The 16,834-nt window shown below is 34.8% G+C and overlaps 3 protein-coding genes across 3 annotated transcripts in view; 2 read left to right on the top strand and 1 right to left on the bottom strand.

Moving 5' to 3' along the window:
- Positions 1 to 16,834, bottom strand: part of LOC145781185 (otoferlin-like) — a 97,873-nt gene that overhangs the window by 24,719 nt on the left and 56,320 nt on the right. Inside the window, exons 28-29 of the mRNA XM_082592961.1 lie at positions 3,671 to 3,829; positions 2,963 to 3,122 (exon numbers count right to left, since the gene is read on the bottom strand). Of these exons, the coding sequence (XP_082449087.1) occupies positions 2,963 to 3,122; positions 3,671 to 3,829 (319 nt within the window). The remainder of the gene's footprint in view (positions 1 to 2,962; positions 3,123 to 3,670; positions 3,830 to 16,834) is intronic.
- Positions 6,958 to 9,716, top strand: LOC145781221 (uncharacterized). The gene is made up of 3 exons (XM_082592999.1): positions 6,958 to 7,029; positions 7,557 to 7,637; positions 9,492 to 9,716. The coding sequence occupies exons 1-3, from the start codon at positions 6,991 to 6,993 to the stop codon at positions 9,714 to 9,716; spliced, it is 345 nt and encodes a 114-aa protein (XP_082449125.1). The 5' UTR covers positions 6,958 to 6,990.
- LOC145781051 (uncharacterized) lies at positions 11,344 to 16,582 on the top strand. Its single transcript, XM_082592773.1, has 3 exons — positions 11,344 to 11,638; positions 12,851 to 13,258; positions 15,221 to 16,582. The coding sequence occupies exons 1-3, from the start codon at positions 11,396 to 11,398 to the stop codon at positions 15,530 to 15,532; spliced, it is 963 nt and encodes a 320-aa protein (XP_082448899.1). The 5' UTR covers positions 11,344 to 11,395; the 3' UTR covers positions 15,533 to 16,582.

Genomic DNA, 16,834 nt, shown 5'->3' on the forward strand with positions numbered 1-16,834 from the left:
GGGTATAAAAACCTAGATATAGACACCAAAACTACACGTTTTGGTCATATGATAACCTAGTTATGGTCAATTTACTGTTATTTTAATGGTTTGGCGGCCATCTTGGTTTGCCATATTGAATTTATAGGCTATCAGATAATTCAACAATTCTGAGAATAGTCTCATTGACTTCACAGGGTATGAAAACCTAGATATAGACACCAAAACTACATGTTTTGGTCATATGATGACCTAGTTATGGTCAATTTACTATGTTATTTTAATGGTTTAGCGGCCATCTTGGATTGCCATATTGAATTTATAGGCTATCAGATGATTCAACAATTCTGAGAATGGTTTCATTGACTTTACAGGGTATAAAAACCTAGATATAGACACCAAAACTACATGCTTTGGTCATAGGATGATCGAGTTATGGTCAATTTACTGTTATTTTAATGGTTTGGCGGCCATCTTGGATTGCCATATTGAATTTATAGGCTATCAGATAATTCAACAATTCTGAGAATAGTCTCATTGACTTCACAGGGTATAAAAACCTAGATATAGACACCAAAACTACATGTTTTGGTCATATGATGACCGAGTTATGGTCAATTTACTGTTTTGTTCAATGGTTTGGCGGCCATCTTGGAAGCTATCTTGAAAATAACCACTTTCCGGAAGTTGGATTCCTTAAGATTTTGAATATGTTAGTACTGACACTCAATACTAATCAAATCAGTTGAAAAACCATTCGTAACTTATTGTAACCAAAAAAGTAACACCAACAACAAACAAGCGACTACAATAAGAAAAAAACAAGCAAAAAATTAATACATGACGTCAAAATGACGTCATTAATAACATAATTTTGTGTCATTTTTATCTCGTGTATTTTGTAGTGGCAGTCAGTCCAAATGTAAAAAAATAACGTATCTAATTGCATAAAAATGCCGTGAAAAGAGCTCAAAATTGACTTGGGGGGAATCCCCGATTTGGGGGTGATCACGTGACCCAAAAAGTTGCGGCACCCACTAAAATTGAAGTTAGATTCATCAACTACAAAAAAATGCAAAAAAACAACGTGTAACACGTTTAGCCTAAAGATGCTCATTTTTGCCCCTAAGGGCCTGCACTATAGCCTACAGTGGATTGTTTTGGCTATGATATGCTAAGACATGTCTGCGACTACAATTGACTTTAGGTCTGGGTTTGGAGTTTAGAAGTTGCAATAAAATAAATTCTATATAAACTTAAATCAAATAGAAAAGTCAAGCAAGGATAGCGAAAGGATTCGATGACATCAATAAACACAAACAAACTTACTGCGCAAGCGATTGTTGAAAAACATTTAGGTTTCACGGATACCAAAATTGGCTGGTTGGATTGGATCTTTACCCTCAGACTGAAAAAGCCTCTGACAAGTTTTGGCAGTTTCGCATACTTGCAGACTGTATAGACTTGAACCACTGACGCAGGGCCGGTTACCGGGAATACTACATTTGCTTCAAAATATTATCAAGTTGAAAAGATAGTTTAAAGATAAGGTCGTTTCTTATGTCGTTTGACATAGACATAAGGTGGTTATCAAATTGTGCTGTAAAATTAATAAGTTGGACTTTAGGTTAATCTTTAGTTTGTTTTATTTCAAAACAATGAAGATTTCATGTCCATGGTATAAGCTGCAATATACAAAAGGGGGGAAATATGTAGCCATTCGCACTTTTGTTGTCTAGCTTCCTATTAAAGGTTTCATGCAATCGAACTCTACGCTAAAGCTCTATATTGGAAAAAGTTGCAAGACTGTTCTACTTTGTCAGACAAAAAAGAAAAATTCACTGTTTGCAGTTGATTTCAACAGGTAATAGTTTGTATCTAATTGTACAGTAGGCAGTACGTATAGTACCACCACGTCTTACGTATTTTAAAGAAGCTATAAAATATTAAGACAGTTTAGTTGGGCTTGTAACATGTAGGTTTTGAACTTTTCACTCTTGCAATGTTATACTCAAAACAATGGTTTAACAATTGCCTGCACGAAAATTGGATTAATTAATTATGCTATTGCGGCTTTTAACATTTATTTTAATGCAATGACATAAAAAACCTAACATTTTCTTTTTAAAACATGGCATTGTTGGCAGAAAACATAATAAGAATGATCTGTGAGTGACTGTCTGATCCGTTTTGGGTGTAGTTGTTATGTTTGTGTATTAGACACATTGCTTTAAAATAATGTAGGCCTACCAATGTCGGTGCGTGGTTTTTCTTCCTTATTGCAACAAATCCGCCTCAGGCAGATTGCGCTTCAAAATAATCTTCTAAAACTGGAATTAGGCTAGTTCGGAATAACACGACAACTGTTTTATGTGACTTTGCAAAATCTTAATCCACCACAAACTTTAATTTACTTTCTTTAAAATATTATAACCGGCAACCTTTGCATCGTCTGTCTACACAAATTTATCCTCAGAAATTTTTTTTTTGACTTGCAGTCAATTTTCGATACCTCAGATATTGACAAATTCGTAAAATACTTCATGGTGTAAAATACCAAAGAGCAGCATTTTTGCAGCTGCAACATTTGGATTACTTTTGCAAAGCTTTTTTGTAAATGTTTAGAGATGAAAAGTACACAGTTATAGTGCAATAAGCAGTCCTCCAGAGCTCTATCATAATGAGCTACAGAAAAAGATAAATCTAATGAGAATTGAGATTCAGAAGACTCGTTCTTATTTCGGGAATAATGTTTTGCACAAGCAATCAAGTCTTAAAACATGCTTTAATCCTTTCTGGTAAGGTATCAAAGGTATTTCTGACATGACATGTAAAACACAACACACACACTGTAAACTACACCAATACCATATACAGTGCAATCTTTTACTCATAGGTATAGTAATTGCTTTTTATCTCATCATCACCAGACATGCCATCTGTGAACTAAAATTGCAGCACTGCATCAATTTAGTGAAACAACCTGAAAAAGTCTTGGTCTTGTCATGGGGCTTGAAGATGAACTTTGAGATGTTGCTGATAATGTGAGTTCCAACCAACACCGATCTTCCAAATGCCCGACAATCTACCACCGTGATGCTGATTGGAGGGCACCAATATTCCACTTCTGGAAGATCAACGTCCTGGAATAAACATATTGTTTCTGATGATGTTGTTTTTAAGGTTTATTTTGTCACTGTTTCTGTTTCATACCCGTTTGTGTTAGTTGAAGAATTTATAGATAAGCTACAACACTACTTTCAAAAGCAGTCTTATGCATGTATTTACGAGGACTTCGATTACTAGTGTGGTGATTGCCATATGGTTCATTGTCGATATAGTCCGTTTTCCAGTGAATATAAGAGAAAGTGGATGTCTCAAAGTTGAATAATTGGATAGCTAAAAGTAAGAGCTTACAGTACATATAGTTAATTGCGCAGCGAATGCCAAAAGAAACAAAGTGAATAAGAAAAAACAAATTGAATTATACTTATTTAATATTTGAAATATTCCTGATAAGAACACAATGCTGTGTTGACAACATTCGAAAGTTTATTTTAAGTTGTATGTTTTTTGTGTGATAAAAATAAGATATGTTAAATCCGTTGAAGCTGCTTTATTTTGTATGTCTGTGGTACAACATGGGTAACACGAACTCTAGGCATCAAAAGTATTGCCATGTTGAACTTACTTCAATGAATCTGACAGGCTCGGCAAAGTTAGGATTCTTCTTGTAATTTCCAATGACGCATGAGGACACACATCTTCCAGCAATCTCTATGTCTACGCGAGGCTGATCGACAGAAGCCAGTTGGACCCTCTTCAAATCTCGAAGACCCCAAAATAATACCTAGAAACAAGTAGGAGAGAAGTGATAAGTAAATGGGATTGGGTTATAAGTAGGCCAAGTAGGTAAGCTTGTTTGTTGTTTGTCGTATCCAGGCTTACACACGGTAGGTGAAGATTTGGATTAAGTGGACGGGAAGGCAAGGAAGCCAATCTTCGTGTCCACCTTCAGGCATGCCTTTAAGTGTCCTGCCATAGGCACAGCCGCATGCTCTTGAGCGGTGTCGAACCGCCGCCCTTTCGATTGCCGTTCCAGGGCTCTCACCACTCGGCTATGCAGCCGACGCAAGTAAGCTTGTAATTGGTAAGTATTGTGCGGAGCATCATGGATCACTGGGTTTATTAACAATGACTAAAGATGACGGTCGAGTTGTCATCTCCTTTGCAACAAATTCCTATATTCAAATTATTTAAAAACTTTTCAGGTTTAATTCAAGACTTTGAGATCATGCAAAGCAAAAAATCTTTTTTTAAGAAATACATTAAACACCTCAAACACCTAAGTTTTATTTTGTCTTGACCTACAACTAATCATAAAAAAAGGAACGACTTGTGTAGTTAAGAACAAGACAAAGTGAACAAAGAATTATACTTAGCCTACTTCAAATCATTGAGTTTGATTGATCGATTTTTTAGTGGTCATTAAAGTTTTGATAAATATGAACCAGAGAAAGATAACTAGTTGAATGCAAAAAAATTGTTCCCTGTATCACGAAGAGGAAGACGTTTTTTTCCCGGAATGTAGGTATATGTCGAATGCTAATTTACGTTCAATCAAAATTCCAGTTCCTTCTGAGTTACAAGCGTCATAATCAGCTGATTCCGAAATTTATCGCACACACTTAACCGCATTATTACATGGATTTTGCTACTCAATTCGTAAATATCTTTGGGAAGTTTTTTTAATACTTCACATTCATTCAAATATAACAAGAATACACATTTTCTCCACACGTACTTAAGTTGTGTTAACAATGTCGGACATTTTGAGCGATGAATTAAAATTTATATTAAAAATGTTATTTGTAATCGATGAATTGGCACTAAATGAATTTATTCCACTATTGTCATGTGATATTACCAGATATATTTTGCACTAATTCTCAACACGATGAGAAGTCGTTGAAAATTACCACGGTGCTATTTTTACGTAAGATAGGCCAACTTTAAGACCAGACTTACAGATAAATAAAGATGTAATAGGTGACGATAAAACGGCAATAAAGTGTAAATTTTGTCCAGAAAAAACATGAAACGTTTGTAAAACCTTTTAATGTTATTGCAAATTACATGTAAATTTTTCAGTATCACCTCACTTCGGCCTCAACATGGTTAGTTTTTGTTAATTAGTCGTTCCCAAGCTTAAATTAACTTGACCAATCGGGGTTTCATACGCACCAGACGCTTTTCTTACGCACATCAACTGTTAAATTACAAAGCTTTCTGACCTTAAACAGTTTTAATTGCTCTTGACTCACAGATCAAATAGTTTGCGGCTGCCGTTTTAAACACTTTGCGGAAAATAATCTTGTTGTTTCTCTTATACCGAATTGCGTCATGAGAAATTTCCGTTTGAACTTTTAAGGCTTACAGATGTACCTTCCACATTTTTTTGCTTATTCACTCCAAAGCGACCACATAAATTAAGTTAAATTTAATGCCGTCGATATTGACTTAATGACGTAGGGATTGCATGATTATTGATTACGTCATCAACCAGAGGCACTTATTCACGTATCCATGCAAACCAACCTTTCGAAGATGCTTTAACTTTAAACTGAAATAAAATTGTTGGAAACAATGTGTGTTTTTGTCTGGCGTTTCAACAATTCTAATTCTATGATGCTGCATTCTTCAACAAAATATCGTTTCCTGCTTTAAATTCGACGGCCAATATACTGTTTCATTAGAATTGTGTGTTTTGTGAAGACAAATTCCAAAAACGCACGTTTTGTCGAAGAAAGGAGTATCCAAAATAACCCAATTAACTAAAACTTTAGAAACCACGTGCGGGAATATCTGTAGAAAGTTAAGACTGGGCATCAGCATTGAAGAGAGAAAGAGGACGAACAATTAGGTCTTCAGTATTTATTACTTGGTTTTTATGAGTTTACTTTGCCTTATACAGTAGTTATTTTCTGATGATGATTTTTCCTTTTCTGTCTAATCGTTTAAAAACGATGTCGAAGTGGTGGATTCAATTAGGGGGAGGGGGGGGGGCGATTAGGGCAATCCATTCTTGCAATGCCTGCATACGCATTTGCCGGCGTCCAATGATGCTATGATTTCCCTCAGAAATTTATAATGTTTTGGTTAATATTATCAGACTGCAAAAGCCCATTTAGATTATCAGGTTAGAAAAGTTGTGTTGAACTTGGAGAGGTATACCAATGGGCATAAACGAGATTGCACTAAGCCCAAACACACATCGTAGGCCTGCAAACACACATCTTATGACAAATCTTGTAAAACGTTTTAATATGATGCAACCCAACCATTATTTAAGTCGCGAATAATTCCATTACAATTTTTTTTTCGAAAATGTTGTCCTGCTAGTATTTGCCATTTAAAAATAGTTGTTTGAATAACTTTTTTTGTTAACAGGGCAAGTAATATTGAATAACAAAACCGCACATGACGTATTCTGGTATAACTTGTTCAACTTCCTGTTGAAAAACGGAAGTTTTTGGTACAATATTAAGTCAGTACTTTTCTCAATTCATTTCTTCGCCAACGATATTGTAATTACTGATTGCGTAATAGAACAGACAGATATCATTCCAAAGAAAAAAATGCAAGCGATATCAAAGACAAGAAACTAATCAAAACACGCGTAATAAGTACTGGATAGCCCATGAATAAACCGTAATTAAAGTTGAAATCTTATATGGGGTGAAACGTCGCATACTATTATGCTTCATTAGCAGCTAAACATAGCTTTGATTTCAGCATAAATAAGAAGGTCCTGCTAGAATGGGTCACATACAAAGAAATATAACTCAAGAGACAACAAAGAAATACAAGTGTCAAATACTATTCAAGATGACTTTAAACTTAAACTTGATAGTTACGATACTGGGTCTACATATAGCACTATCCAATGCTAATGTTCTCAGAAGAGAAGAGCAAAAGGTGGTGGTAAGAAGGAGTACAAACCCAATAAACATGAGTGAACTCATCAGCGTTTGTCCAAGTGACATCAGGGTAAGAGATTATGAAATTATACAGAAACATCGAAATGTTTAAAGATGAAGTGTGAGTAAGAAAGAATTCAACTGTTAGATTTTATGTCGAATTCTGGCATAAGAAAATGCAGTGTTTCGTGAAACCATAAAACAAAATTTCCACGACCTTCTGCAGTTCAATGACTATGCTATCTTGCTATTACAAACTTTTGAGAAATTTGTAAATTTAACTGGAATGCATTCTTTGTTGAAATGTGTCGTTTGTGGCAAGAAAATATGAATTGCACATATTGTGATGCAAAATACAAAAATAGGATAAAAGTTATTGGTAACAATATTTTTTGATTTCTGAAATTATTTTCTTTTTTAATATTGAATTATGTTCTCTTAGTTTTTTATAACACATGTTACAAAACTGTACAAAAACTCTTCAATTATTTGAGCCAGAAACCAGAAATTTGTTTTTCCAATTGTGTGGTATAATGGATAAAAATTACTAAAAGAGAAAAAAAATTGTAAGTGATATCAGTCACCTTATGGTTTCAGACGAAAACAGAGTACACGGCCATTCACTACACCACGAGGCAAAAAGTTTACCTCGTGGATGAACGGGGGTACCTAGGAAAGGTAAGTGGTTTGAAAAATGTTCATGGCTTCTTGTATTTCGTGATTATTTTGTAAGAAAGTCATACTTTTGCACCTAGTCAGGTGACTGTGGAATAATAAAGGGCTGGAGACCCTTGTCAGCCGCTAGAAAAGATGCCACGCAGTGCAAAATTGTACCGTTGTTACAGAAAGAAAAAATGTTTCCTTTGTTTCTGTAATAGCGGTAGGCTATATACAGTAATGCCTTGTAGCGTAGTTGTAACGAGCAACGCAGAGGAGTTACGCAACAGACAAGTACAATTACTGTATTGCAAGACTGCAATAGTCATCAAATCAGCTGTGCTTCCGATGTGAAATAAGTTGTGGTTTAAAGTTTAAACGTTACATTTCCCTTCATCACACTACATTCGGTTAAATTTAAGTCGAAATTAATTAAAAATCTTGCATAAAATCTGTGACTTTGCTTAAAAATTTAAGCTGCGCTAAATCTAATAAGTCATTGCTCACAGCAACAAAATAAACTTTTCGGCAAAACATTCATGAAAATCTGATTACTAAACGCATAAAGAACTCCTACTGCATTGAAATGTAGAGTAATAAAAAAAATTGTTGTAGGCGTTATTAATCTTTTTAATTAAACCAACTCTAAATGATCGCTGTTTGAAGAAATTAAAATATTTTTTTTGAATTGTCTGGTCTTAACCAAGCGGCCTCAGATGAATATTTACTTCATTTTTTTTACGGCATATGATTTATGGACAATTGTTTCTGTCTTGTCATTAAATTGTTTCAGATGAGTTTGTCTTTGTTTTCCAAGTACCTGCTTATTAATAATTTTACCAGTTGAAAAGAGATGTTCCAGTTTTCGCTTTCTGATGGTGTATAACCGATAAATTGATATCGTCTGGTTTTGATATTTCTCAATAGAGATCTGGTTTGATCGACTGTACTTGGTGGAAAAACTTTTTTATTTTGTTAAGAATGTTCACAGCTGTTTAATACCCCCGCTGTTGATTGATCAAGCTAATGTTCATTATCGGATTAAAAAAGTATCTGCTCAAGTTTAATCTTGCAAGGTTTGCATAATGGCCTTGAACAACTTTGGCACCTCTGGCAACAGAAGTTGACAGAACGAACTTTTCGCTCGTACTTGTAGTGTTGTTGCCTGTAAATTAATCTACCCACTTGGGGCCGTTGTATGGAGAGCTATTGTTAAAGTACCTTATTCAATTTCACGCTCTGAGAATTAACCCCATGTCGCTTGATCTTATAGTGATATCTGGCATTAAAGTCGACAAAGTGAAATTATGACCATTTGTTTGTGCGTAAAATTTCAAAGTGAAAAAGACGTTCTTTTACGTAGAAAAGACGAGGCATTATGTTCAAAAATCGTTGTTTTACCAGAGAATATGTCAACCTCACTTGTCATATGATCGTTCTGATAATAATTTAATAAAATGTTTTTACAAGGTAATCAATGCACAAATGAATTGTGTTGTTGCTTGTTTATTCCACTCAAACGTTTTAACTCTTTCGCACCATCATAATTTGACTATTTGTGTTGTTTGCTTTCAGCCAAATGGAATAGGATCTAGCTGCTGACAGATCAAAATCGATATATTAGCTCCCAGTCAGCAAAATCCATCGTTTTTAAATTTATTTAACGTTTGCAGACGTTAAATTAATTAAAAAATGACGTTGATTTTGCTGTCTGGGCTGCTTATGATTGAGCTGATTGGTGTAAAAATAAATTTGTTTGTTTTACAAGACATGTAACCTAGCCGTTCATATCAAGCATTGTTGTGGGCTTGACTCCTGTTAGAAGATACGTCTTTTTTTTTTTTTTTTTAAACAATAAGTATGTTTTCTTTTTAGAAATTCAGTACTGGAAGTTGCACGTTCAGCACGCCCATCAGTAACACTGAAGGAATTTGTGCAATCACAATGCAAAAGCACCGTTCCTTTATTAGCTGTTCGGCGCAGGAAGCCATGGATAATGGTTATCACAACTGTCACGTCGTAGAAGGAAATCCTACGCGACGACACTGTTTAGAATGGATCGAACTGCCTGGACTTTGTCAATTAAAGATTCAACTTTAAAAAAATTTTGTGTAAAATTTGTTTTATTTGCTAAAATTTATTTATTTTTTTATACTTTCCTTTTGAGAATATAATAAGATATTTTATTGTCATGCTTCAAAATGCTACAACATATATATTTTTGTATTATTATACATGAGACTTTTAAACGAAACAACTTGCCGATCTGTGACCATCGCAAATGCATGGGAAATTCAGAGCAACAATCTAACTGTTTTTTATACCAATAAACTAAAGGAAGGTATGGTATATGACAATCACATTGTTGGAAATAAACGTACAATAGCCCCAACTTCTTCCATCCACGTAACGTAGCCTGTCTGCTTACGTAGAAAAAGCCGAAAAAAAAACTTTGACGACCAAAAAGTGTATTTCAAAAAGTTCACCTTGTTTCTCCATTAAGCTTCACAGTCTGGTGAATAAACGAAAATGTATCGTTGTAACTCAAGCATGCTCCTCCTTTGTTTTAAAAAAGGAGATGTTTGATTTAAACCTTTCCCGTTGTGTTCTGTATAATTTGATTTTTGTAGTATGCACAATAAACAGTGAACAAAATTGTTGTCTGTAAAATGCTGCATTTGCCAACCTCAGTAAAAACTGAAAAATTATCTGTAAATATTTACGCTTGATATGCTCTTTACCTGACAATAATCAAAGAAGAACAGGCATTTATAACTTTAGCCGTAGGTTATAAAACCAAAGTTAATGTCGTGCAGCAGATAAAATTAGTGCATTTGTGCGGCGGAACTGTCATCGGTAAAAAGGTTCTTGAAACGGCCAGCACATTATCAAAGCTAAGTCTGCTACTCAAACCAGAGCAAAAGTTATGCTTCTCAAAGATTGGTTTAGAAATATGGCATACTTTAACTGCTTAGTCTGTATAGCTGTATGGGCACGCTAAGGCAATCGGATTAAATATCGAAGACTCGTTTGAATTTTATGACAAACCATGCGGCCTTGAATTTATTCCGAAGTTTTTTCTCTGTACTGATCAAAAATTTCTTGCGGTAGGCGTACAAGTTAAAGATAAAAACAGAAGAAAAAATTGCGATATAAAAATTGTTCTTCAGCAATAAAAGAGCCGTTGAGTGCAGAGATAAAACAGAGGTCAGGTAGACTTCCGTGAAAGATTGCGTATTTTCATGTTGCAGCAGCAAAAAGAGAGTAATTAATGTACGTTAAAAGTTTAGAGTCCAGATATTAAATCGATATGTGAGGTCTAATTTGCACTTTTGTAAAAAAAATTTGAGAGTTTGTTCAAGTTAACCATAACTTTTTTAAACTTCAAGACTGAAGTTATATCAATGTGAAAAGCGTACAGAGATAAAAGAACTCGAAAGACATTGTTACATAATTATACTGACAGTATAGTATTTTAATAGCTCACAACTCAAGATTCTCTTTGTGTTTTTGAAAAAAAACGTGATATTTGAAAAGTCGATTTGTCAAAAGTGATCATTAACAAGAAGACATCAGTAACGCTGATCTAACATTTGAGGTTCAGGAAATTGCCGCCTTTTTCAGCTATAATTTATACAATGATCCAAATAAATAAACAAGTTTTTATCTGCACAGAGTAATTAGAATTGCAATGAAAATAAAAGCTACTGCCATCAAAAGCTGAAGGAATAAATTCAAATTCCAACACAACAACATATCGGAGTAATAAGAGGAAAAAAATGGCAAACATATTGCAACCCATTTGCTTGTTCTCTCTCATTGTTTTGGTTTTTCTCAAAAGTGGAGAAGCAAAGACAAAAAATATCGGATGCAAAAAGTGTCTCCTCCATTGCAAGACAATTGCACCTAATACGCTCAGCGAAGGAATTTGTCGCTCATGCCTGGAGTGCTGTAAACATCAGACAAAAGATTTATTTCTGTTTTTTAAAAACCATCGATGTCTCATCAATAACAAAGACGATGTAAGTGATAAAAAAATCGAGTTCTATTGTTAAAATACACTGCTTGCAAAATTAAAAACTGCTGTATCAATCGGATACTTTCTTTTATTATCTTAGCAGCTATTACGACATGAATTTTAATGGCAAGACATTTAATCTCGTTTTTTATTGGCTCCCAATTTCATATTTATAATCAAATTGCAGTAAAACTGGGGTCACCTGAATCCGAACATCTTCACACAACGACACTTTGTACTGTAATTAAATCACAAACCTTTTTTATGGTTGATTTTAACATTTCGATTTTCGATAAGGGATCACCTGTACGGTATTTTCACTAATTTTATATGCGACATTTAATTCGACGTTGTTTTTATTATAACTAAAAAATTATACAACTTTGACCCTTTTTACATCTTGAAGACAATTTTCCTAAGTTCCTATATGCTTTTGCCAGTTGACATGTTGTTCGATTCAAACTTTCAACTCCTTTGAAAACCCAGAAACACATTAAAACGCCAGCTAGGCCATTCCTATTAATGATACTTCATCGAAATTGCAAAACGTAACAAGTTTTAAAATTTTCTCTGGCAGGTTTTTACATTTTGGCGGATTTTTTTTTATATTTAAGGAAAATGCAACGTAGTCAACTATGAATAGTGTTATACCCAAAAAAATGTTTGTTATGGTTAAAATTAAGATAATAAAAAGTTTTGAAAACTATCATAGGCTACCTCAAACATACAATATTGAAAAACTAACTTATAGCTTGCTAAGACAAAAATATATAATAACAACGCTTGTTCTTAGGTTCGGTGGAAGCCGGTGGCGAAAAAATATTTCGGCCTCACAAAAATTTAAAATTCTTTCTAATTATTTAACCACAAAAACTAACGACGAGTTTCTTGCGCTGACAACCAAAACTTATGCTCGATAGCCACAAAAGCCTGGGGAATTTCGGAGACATAGATCACATTTTTTTTGTTTCCACAAGATGTTCGATCGTCGCAATTGTAGATAGTGCCGAAACGAAAATTTGTGGATATCTCACAAACGAAAAAGTAAAAAAAAGATAACTTATATTAGCTCACTGCCATTTGTTTGTAGCGCCAGTTCTAGATGTTTTGCGAGTGATCCGGCGTGCTTATCAAATTCATAATGAGCTGTAGGACTGCAATGAATTTACTTGTTGTTTTTGTAATTCATATTGTGGTTGCTTTTCGTACTACGCAGAACACACTGCAAGTTGAATCGCCCCTGCCAAGTGACGTGCAAGAAAAGATGCAGACCATGCAGCGTTTCTGCCAACGTGCCCATCAAGACTTGATGAGTTCTTTTTCAGACTTCCTCATGAAATACTACAAATGCACCAACGATTTAAAAGAGGCAAAAAAGAAAGCTTTCAAGTGCCTGCCGTCCACAGTTAAACATGTGGATGAAGCTGACACGAATAACATCGAGGAAATGTTCCGCGAAAACCGCAATAGATTCACGAACGAGACCAAACTGCCAAATACAACACACATTGATGGACTATCTAACATAGGAAAGAGAGAAACAATGGCTAGAGTTGGAGAAATTACTGATGCAGGAATGCCAGAAGAAGATGAAGAGCAGCCTGTGTGCACGACAATATACGAGGTAGATATATCATTATACGCAGATATACACACTGAAGCATATAGAGTTCTTAAGTGTAATCGACTAAAGTTATTAATTGACTACCGATACCAAACGCACATAGATGTGCTGTTGCACAAGTAAAGTATTTACCACGTTTCAATTTACTTTCACATATAATAAAAAACCTCTGGGCGTTGAAAAATGGACAATGTAAGGTCCCACTCGTAAGTGGGAGCTATATTTTAGGCCTAAATCTGACCTAAACCAATCAAAAACCGGAAAATGCTAATCCAAAGTCAAACCAAAAAATGTGTTTGAACCTAAATATAGGCACGAAAACGAAACTACTTTAATAATTTAATTTAGACCAAGCAACTCACCTTTGGTACATGTCTAATTAAAATTTTGCCCATTTTTCAATTTTAAATTTCAGCCCGAACCCGATGATAAAGACCGGTCCTAACTTTGTGCGATGTTGTTGGGTTGGTCAAAGCATAGATCCAAATTAGTTATACACCGAGTTTAACATGACTTGATATCTCTGTGTGACTTGCATTAAGCCAATTGATGCAATTACACACCACTGTGAGTTTATTGCTTTGTTGCATCAATGACGAAAAGTTGATATTTTTAAAGTGACCTTCAAAATATAATTGACTTGCTTTTTTATGATATAATCTACAAAAAATTTGAACTGTTGGGTTATCTATTTGCTGGCCTAAGATGCATCCCTGACACGTATAACGACCTGACGAGATTAATGATGTTGACAGTCAAAATTCCAATAAGCTAAATTTCCAACAAACTGTATTGGCTAAAATATGCGATAGTTTTGAGAATGGAGCTATTGCAAAAATGTCTCCTGCAAACTGAAAGGCGTGAAAGTTTCAAGATTTGTAACGCGATGAATCTAATTTTGGTGGCGTGAATAAAATTACAACCTGCCATAAAACGTCCTCAATAATAGCACGTTATTGAACAGCTGTCATATATCAGCATTTAGTGTTTGATTTCATATTTACTGTATCTTTGTTTTTCTGTCGTGATATCAGATTTGAGTATTTTTACAAATCTTTCTGCAACGTCATGTGTTTTAAACTTCAAAATTGGGTGCTATTGCATTACTATAACTAATTTTACAGTATCTCTGCTTCTTTTGGCTTACCCTAGCCCGGAATCGAACACAAGTAAAGAGAGAAAGTAAACCTGTTGTTATACCCTACTGGTGAAGCAGCCGTTGGAACATTAACACGTGATCTGTTCTTTAGATTGCACTGTCGAAGCTAAATTTGGTATCAGACCAGAAAAACGATTTTTTTAATTAAGACATTTTTGAACACGTTACAAGTTCTCCAAAAAGCCTTGTTTTTAAGTGGTGATGTAAGAAGATTACTCTTAACCAAAAGATAAACTTAGCCAATACTCTTAGTCGAGCATTTACGCGCCAAAAGTTTCAACAATTAGTTGAAATGAGGCCAAGCTTTATAGCGGCTTGGACAGAACTTTACAGAGATTCCTTATTGCAAGATCGCAATTTTAAAAAGCTTGGAATGATTCAATCGAATGTTTTAATCAATACATTTTCTGCAAACACCGAGAGCTGAAACGAGTCGCTTTTATCTCAGCTGAAAACATCGGTACTCATTGTGTTACAATTTAAAAAAAAATGCTGCAAAGTGTCTTTTCAGTTTTACTGTCCCACCGGAGAGATCACTGCAATTATTTTCTAAAAACTCAATGTTGATGTATTAAAGAGACCATGATCATAATGATCAAAGCTACATTAAAGCACCAAAGTTTTTAACAACCTGTGAAACATTTTGCAATCGTAAAGGTAAAGTCTATCTTTAGTATATCTCGTTTTTAAAAATTTGCTCAAATGAAATAAATTATAATGCAATATGTTTTTTATCAATGACTGATACTAAAGCTACAAGTTTGTGATGATAATTATCGTAATGTGAGTGATTTATTTTTCAGCCAATCACACCAACACACGCTCGCCGTCATTCCCCAAGAGAAATTGTGAGACTGTCCACATACAATGGGCTCCAGCAGTTCTTTCACAGTGGAAGATGTGTCGGCAACACAACTGTTGTAACCTTGAAACCAGCTGGAAGATGTAAAACTGTATATAATCTACACAAGGCGTTTTTCACCCTAACCGGACAAAGGTATGACCCCTTGCACCCAAGATTCGCTGGCTGTTTCAAGCCTGCAAATCCAAACTCAACCACCATATATTGCAACGATTGGGTACGCATCGAAAGTTCATGTGCATTTTTTGTTTGACTTTGAACCACCATGCCGAGAAGTTCAGAAAAAGCAAGTCGATGTTTTTATTTAGATTTCAGTGCATACTTTGCAAGTCAACATGTACAAAACTATTTATTGAAAGCAAAATGCTATATATGTTTTGACATAGTCAAAACAGCATAATGTACAGTGTATTCTTTGTTTAACAGTGTTCGGTTAAGTGAAACCCAGCGCCCTGTCTTACCCACTGTTTTTTTTTTTTTTTTCTAAGAAATGTTTTACCTGTTTTTTGGTCATATAAGCAATGGTGCTTTAGAAGAACAAGTAAGTAAGAATGATGACTGCGTGGGCGTAAACATCCCAGATTTTTACATTGATTCAACGTCTGCAGACGTTGAATCAATGTAAAAAACGGTTAAATTGCTGAATTGTTTCCAGTGAAACGACAAATGCTGGTGTTTTGACATTACGGTCATTAATCTTCAACCACTGTATAGCAGCATCTGGCGTGTAGTTACCACATATGCCCAGTAAGCCATCCGGTTTACAGCCACTGCAAGATTTATTTAAAAGTTAATGCTTTTTCACTGCAAAAATGTATGTTTGTGTCATGTGCTAATTAACATACACGTGGTATATAAAGATGAGTTGATAAAAAACTGTTGAACAGTGAGAATTGGTGGATATTTCACAATCCGCTATGTCGGTCTGCGCCTGCATGGCAATAAAACGTATCAGTTTTAAACTTTGTTAAAGTTTTTTTTTCTGTTATGCTTTGTTTTGTTAATGACATGCTTTCAAAAGTAAAAAGAAACTAAACAGTGAATGAATAAAGCCATAGCGTCTTTGCATAAAGTGAGTAATCAGATTAAAAATCTGTCATCGTCTAAATATGCTGAAATCGTAATGACCCAAGAATAACACAATCCATCATTTTTACATTGATTTAACGTCTGAAGATGTTGAATAATGCAAAAATGACAGATTTTGTTGTCTGGGGAGATGTTTCGAAGAAGCACGTGCCACCTTTCATCGATGTGCGATTTTGGTGAAGTAATGCAATTGCATTAAAATGTTGCAAAGCTACCAACTTTTGAGTTTTCTCAAAATATGTCACTGTGTTCACGCTGTTTGTTGAGTACGGATGGGTGGGGTACATCAATTTGTCAGCAAAACTGGACAAGAAACTGTCAACAATTTGGAAAAAATACAAACATTAGTACATGGGGTTGAAATTCAAACAGCTAGACATCTGTGATAGCAACGGTGGTGAAATATTGATAAGGCTATCCAAAGGTCACAGTACCATGTCTGTGGCTGCCATTTTTTGAAGTCATA

This window comes from Aplidium turbinatum, chromosome 12 (assembly GCF_918807975.1).
Source record: "Aplidium turbinatum chromosome 12, kaAplTurb1.1, whole genome shotgun sequence".
Lineage (NCBI taxonomy): Eukaryota > Metazoa > Chordata > Ascidiacea > Aplousobranchia > Polyclinidae > Aplidium > Aplidium turbinatum.